At 61.6% G+C, this 5460-nt stretch overlaps 1 protein-coding gene across 5 annotated transcripts; it reads right to left on the bottom strand.

Annotated features, from left to right (window-relative positions):
- Positions 1 to 232: 232 nt before the first annotated feature.
- Positions 233 to 5454, bottom strand: LOC102371537 (cysteine and histidine-rich protein 1). 5 transcript variants are annotated; one of them, XM_014527553.2, is made up of 5 exons: positions 4949 to 5454; positions 4077 to 4206; positions 3949 to 3997; positions 3250 to 3361; positions 233 to 2634 (listed from the first exon to the last, which is right to left on the bottom strand). In XM_014527553.2, exons 4-5 carry the CDS (start codon positions 3337 to 3339, stop codon positions 2101 to 2103), a joined length of 624 nt encoding a protein of 207 aa, XP_014383039.1. In that variant the 5' UTR covers positions 3340 to 3361; positions 3949 to 3997; positions 4077 to 4206; positions 4949 to 5454; the 3' UTR covers positions 233 to 2100. The 5 variants fall into 5 exon arrangements, with proteins under 5 accessions (XP_014383039.1, XP_014383037.1, XP_014383038.1 ...); XM_014527551.2 differs by having other exon boundaries at positions 3949 to 4206; positions 4949 to 4983; positions 5088 to 5454; XM_014527552.2 differs by having other exon boundaries at positions 3949 to 4206; positions 4949 to 4983; positions 5135 to 5454.
- Positions 5455 to 5460: the final 6 nt, after the last annotated feature.

Below are 5460 nucleotides of genomic sequence, written 5' to 3'. Positions count from 1 at the left end.
GCAGGCGAGGGACTGCTCCATGCCCAGCCCCTGGCTCCATCACCCCCAGGCATGGAGCAAAGGGTGGATGTGGAGGGCCTGGAGCCCTCCCAGGCACACCCCCAGCTCCTACCCCAGCCCCAGTGCCCGCTCACAAGTGTGGCTCCAGGCCTGTTTCCCTGGTGTGACAAAAGGGACAGCTTTGCCCAGCTGCCAGGGCCTGCCCCTGTCGAGGCTACCATGATGGGAGTGAATGAGGTGGGGGAAATGCGGGAGCTCTTCCACGGGTGAACTATCCCGACAGCCCCCTGAAAGAGCACAGGCCCGTCACACCACCCTATACCCCAGCACCTCCCTCGCCCGCAGCCGAGCGGGTTCTGTCCAGAGCCAAACTGGTCTGGGAGCTGCACGACCTGGGAAAGCCTGGATGGGGACTGGCTCAGCTCAGCACCCAGCAGCCGGAAAGGCCTCAGCCCCAGGGGAAGGAAGCAATCCTGCCTAATGCCCGGGGAAGCCTGTGGGAACCTAGCAGGGACGCCAACCAGAGCAGAAGGGCTATGGGGACTGTTGGGGAACAGGCAGGTTATCCCACAAAAGGAGAGGGACAGGCCCTGCCTGCAGGCAGGCACTCCTGGCCTGATGAAGCTGCAGGATGAGGCTAGCACTGGAGGCGACATGCCAGGAAGGAACCAGCTGAGCACGGGGCTGGTGCCATCCGCGATGAGGACGAGGTGTTGGGGCGGGAGCAGGGCTGGGCCCCGACGGTGCCCAGGGAGAGAGGAATCTTGCAGCTGCAAGGCCTGATGCTGCTCCCTGCCAGATGCTGCTCCAGCTCCTCCACTACGGGGCAGGAGCAACAGCCTGATCCTGCAGGACATTACACCAGTCCCAAGCTGCCTGGCAGGCTAGGGCAGAGGACGACCCTGGGGGCCAAACCCACCCCTGGGGCAGCCGATGGCTGCAGGGCACTGCCATGCCAAACCCCCGCGCTGCCTGCAATCCTCCCCTGCAACTGGAGAGGAGACACATCCCCCAGGTGCTGGGGGCACCTGGGAGCAGATTTCTGCGCTCATATTGCTCCGGGCCCCTTGGCCTCACAGCTCTGGCCACTATGGGTTTTTCAGAGCAGACCCAGCTTGCCAAGCCCCAACAGAGACACTGGAGAAAGGTTGGATACCCTGGCAGCTGCCTCCCAGGGGGCATCACCACAGTGCAGCAACCCAGGCATGGACATGCCCTCCAGGTCCCCCCACGAGGGTCAGAGTCCCCTGTGGCTTGTTCCCCATGTCCAGGTGAAGGCATTAACTAGAAACCAATATTTCTGCACCAGCATCAATGGGCAGTAGGGGCATTACCACGAGGGCTAACGCAAGGCTGTGCCCCAGCGGGAGAGGCCACATAGGGCAGAGTCCCAGGGCCTGAAGTGCTGGGGAGGGCAAAGCTGCTGCGTGCCAGGTACGAAGGTGTTTTCAGACCAGCTGAGTTGGAGGCAGCTGGAAAAAAAATCATGGGAATCCTAAGTTTAATGCCTGCAAACTCTCCAGGGACTGTCCCCCCCCCGCTCCAAGGGTGCTTTACATCTGGGGGAGACCTGCTGCCCAGAACTGCTTGGCTTGGCTGCTCCGCCCCAGCAGGCACCAGGCCCCCCAGCACTGGGGCGTGTGGATGGACTGGAGCAGTCCCGTCTCTGTGGTGGCCCTGGCTAAGGGCTGCAGGCTCCTCCGGTTCCCCCGAGTCTGGCGCTGGCCAATGGCAGCAGGCAACAACCAGCAGGCCCAATGCCAGGTTCTCCCTGGAAGGCTGGGTCTGCATGAGAGCTCCTGGAGTTGGCTCCACAGCCCCTGCGCTGAGCCCAGAGCGACAGTCAGCACCTTTCACAGGAGCAGTACAACAATCTCCTGCCCCGCCAGGGGCAGCTGCGGGCAATCACCAAGACCTGGTCTCAGGCATCCTCCCCCCAGCACGAAGCAGGGCTCCCTGAGCTTCAACCCATCACACACTGGTCCCAAATCTCGCAAGCTGGGGGGATGCGCATGTTGTAACGCCACTGTCTGCCACCCAGGACGCAGCCTTCCACTGAGCGGAGCAGGGCTTGGTCATGTCGCAGGATGACAGCTGCGACTACCAGGCAGAGAGCAGCCTCTGAGCCTCCTGCTCCAGCTCCCGGTGCTGGGTGCGGAGAGCCTGCTGCAGGGCCAGGCTGCCTGCCGCCAAGAGGTAGCAGACAGCATCTTCCTCCGCAAGCAGGGGCAGCCCGTCCAGCCCTGCCCCAGACAGCAGGCCAGCAGCGCCCAGCGCCAGGCTGCCCAGCATCCCGCAAGCATTGGTGGTGAACACGGAGAGGATGAGGATGGTGATGGCAGTCACCAAGGCAACGGACCGGGCCACCACGGTCCTGCCCTCCTCGGTGAGGTAGCCAGAGCCGGCGGCCAGCAGCAGTGCCCCGCCCAAGAGCAGGTTGGCCGTGGAGTGGTCGCCGTTCAGCCAGTGGAAGCCGAAGGCCACGAGAGGGAGGCCAACCACCGTGGAGACCCAGGAGTTGGGTGGGGAGTCCGCCTCCAAGCTAAGCCCCAGGGACGGCCAGAGGGCACCAGCTGCTCCCAGCAGCGCTGCCAGCGCCTGGAGGAGAAACCCAGCCGCAGCTCCACGGTTCACCTGTGGGCACATGGAGGAGAAGGCTCAGAAGCATGCCATGGTGATGGGGAAGAGACAGCTCCGGGTGAAGCAGGGGGGCTCCATCCCGTGGACTGCAGCATGGAGGCAGTGCAGGTGCCAGCCCTCCCAGACACCTCCCCAGCCCTCTAAAAATGCCAGCCAGAGCAGGTTCGAGCCCAGGCATCTGCCTCTGTCCCAAGCACCAGCTGTGCTGCTGGCAGTGCTGCCCCACGCACCGTGCCGCCACCTCTTTTCCCACACTTATAAACAGGCCTTTTATTTGCAGCAGCTGCTGCCAAGGGATCAATCAGGGGGCCTCGGCTTCAGGGAGCCCTGCGATCCCTGGCAAAGGACCACTCTGAATGCAATATGGGACCACCAGATGGGACCGGGGCCAGCTGCAATCAGGGGGCCTCGGCTTCAGGGAGCCCTGCGATCCCTGGCAAAGGACCACTCTGAATGCAATATGGGGCCACGGCCAGCTGGACAGTGGACCTGGGCCAGCTGCTTTTGTGCTGGCAATGCTTCTTTAATGCGGCTAGGAACAGCTGACAGGGTCGTTCCAGAGCAAATAAACCCCAAACTGTCTGCGTGTGCCCGGGGGACTGCTCTCACCTCACTAGTCCGTACAGCCGAGCTCAGAGAGACCACACACAGGACGGCGTTGGAAAGAACGGAGCTCCACTCGCTGGGCTTGCCAGCCATCGAGGCACGGGATGGACAGACCCTGCAAAGCAGAGGTGGTGGCTTGGGGGTGTTCTCTAGCCCAAGGGGGTCCCAGCACTCTCCAGGGTTTCCTGAGCCAGGCTGAACCTGCGTGCACAGCTCCCGGGCACCGGATCTCACGTGTCAGGGTCCAAAGTCCAACACAGGGAAAACTCCCTGCTACCAGCCTATGACTCTGGTAACTTGGAAGCAGCTGCAGCGGGCTGCCCCCAGATCCCAGGCAACATGGACTATCCACCTCTCCCCTACCCCGGCCCAGATTGATTCCTCAGGGCCTGGAACTGGTGGCATCTCAGGGAAGCACCTTGACAGGCACAGCCGGCAGAGGGGCGCTCCCCAGACCAGCAGTGTCTCCAGGAGAGCACTCGTACCCCCAACGGGTCTGGCCGGTAGGACATAGATCTCAGGCCCCAAACTGCACGAGCCACGTTGCCAGCACCTCATAGCGCAGTGCACCCAGCAGGCTCAGCGCACAGGACTGTGGCGGAGGCTTGGAACAACTGCAGGGAGGTGCGTGCGCCTGCTCCTTGGGCTCTACAGACAGAGCCTGTAGCAGCCTCCCCCACCCCATCCCAGAGCATCACTCACCCTGATGCAGGGCTGGGCTCTCTTCACACCTCACTGGTGGGTGCTTCCCCTTAAGAATAGCTGTGTGTTGAGTCAAGCACAGTGGAAAAAGCTGCTTTAGGCACAACTTGCTAATGCCACCAATTCACCTCACCAGCCAGCACCCGACCCTGGGGCTGGCAGGAGCGTCCGGACAACAGGATGTTACAGTGCAGCAGATCTGTCTGGAGCTCACACGATGCCATCCGCAGATTTTTATCACGCTGTGGTTGCCTTGTTCTGCAAAAGAAACCGTTCAAGAGGACAGCTCTGAGCAGAGGCTGCGGGGGCCACTGCCTGAGGAGATTAAGAACACAAGAACTGCTTTTCCTGGGCCAGACCCTAGGTCCATCTTGCCCGGTCTCCTCTCACGCAGCAGTCATTAATCGCCCCTAGTACTAACAGGGGTTTATAGTTTCCTTGGTGGGTCTGGGACCATGAAATCCCCTGATGTGTTCAAAGTCCCATCACATAGCAACAAAGAGCGGAGGCTGGAAAGGAGAGTGACCTGGGGATGACCAGGGTTTTCTGCTAGAATCATAGAAAACGAGGGCTGAAGGGAGCTCAGGAGGTCACATCTAGTCCAACCCCTGCTCCAAGCAGGACCAGCCCCAACTACATCATCCCAGCCAGGGCTTTGTCCAGACTAGTCTTCAAAATCTCCAAGGATGGAGACTGCACCACCTCTCTGGGTAACCTGTCCCAGTGCTTTATTACCCTCCTGGTGAGAGTTTTTCCTAATATCCAACCTCAACTCCCCTTGCTGCAGCTTGAGCCCATTGCTCCTTGTCCTGTATCTGCCCCCACTGAGACCAGCCCAGCTCTGTCCTCTCTGGATGCACCCGGCAGGGAGGTGTAGGCTGCTATTCAATCAACCCTCAGTAAATAAATCCCCCGACTTTCTTTTCATCACTGAGTATTTTGTAAACCCGTTTCACGTCTCCCCTCAAGGGTCTCTTTTCCTAAGCTGAATAGGCCTGACCTGTTTAGAGCAGGTCCAAGTAGATCAGATGGGTGCTGCAAAGGAGAGAGTGGAGTTGCAGAGCCGCGGGGCTGGCAGGGACGCGAGAAGGTCCCAGCTAGCCCAGCCCCAGCTCAAGGAAGGGCCAGCCCGTCCGAACCGTCCCAGACCGGCGTGCATCCAGCTCTGCAGTGGAGATCCCACAACGTCACCTCCGCAATCGCTCCAGGGATTAAATCTCCGACGGGCGGCACAGGGTCTTGCCGGTTGGTCCTCCTGGCAGCAGACAACCCTCCCGTCCCGTCCCGTCCCCTGAGGACACAACGCACACGTCCACCCTGACGCCGCCTGCAGTGCCGCAGCTGCGGGCCCCCGATGACCCAGGCGGGAAGGACCCCCGAGGGCGTCTAGCGTGACCCCGGCCTGAGGCTGGACCAGCCCTGTCCAAACCACCCCGACAACCCCGCCCTCCTCTCCTCTCCTCTCCTCTGAACGCACGTCCTCCACGGGGACGAGGCGCGCGGCATCACCCC

The sequence above is a fragment of the Alligator sinensis genome, unplaced genomic scaffold (genome assembly GCF_000455745.1).
Source record: "Alligator sinensis unplaced genomic scaffold, ASM45574v1 scaffold1544_1, whole genome shotgun sequence".
NCBI lineage: Eukaryota > Metazoa > Chordata > Crocodylia > Alligatoridae > Alligator > Alligator sinensis.
Note: the sequence above shows the minus strand (reverse complement) of the source record. Positions and strands in the feature narration are given on the sequence as shown.

Bases quoted from the DNA above. Each gene is read 5' to 3' on its own strand.
- LOC102371537 (XM_014527553.2), bottom strand. From the start codon at position 3,339: ATGGCTGGCAAGCCCAGCGAGTGGAGCTCCGTTCTTTCCAACGCCGTC. The intron at 2,635-3,249 runs GTGAGAGCAGTC...ATGTGCCCACAG, and splicing joins CGGCTGTACGGACTAGTGAG to GTGAACCGTGGAGCTGCGGC.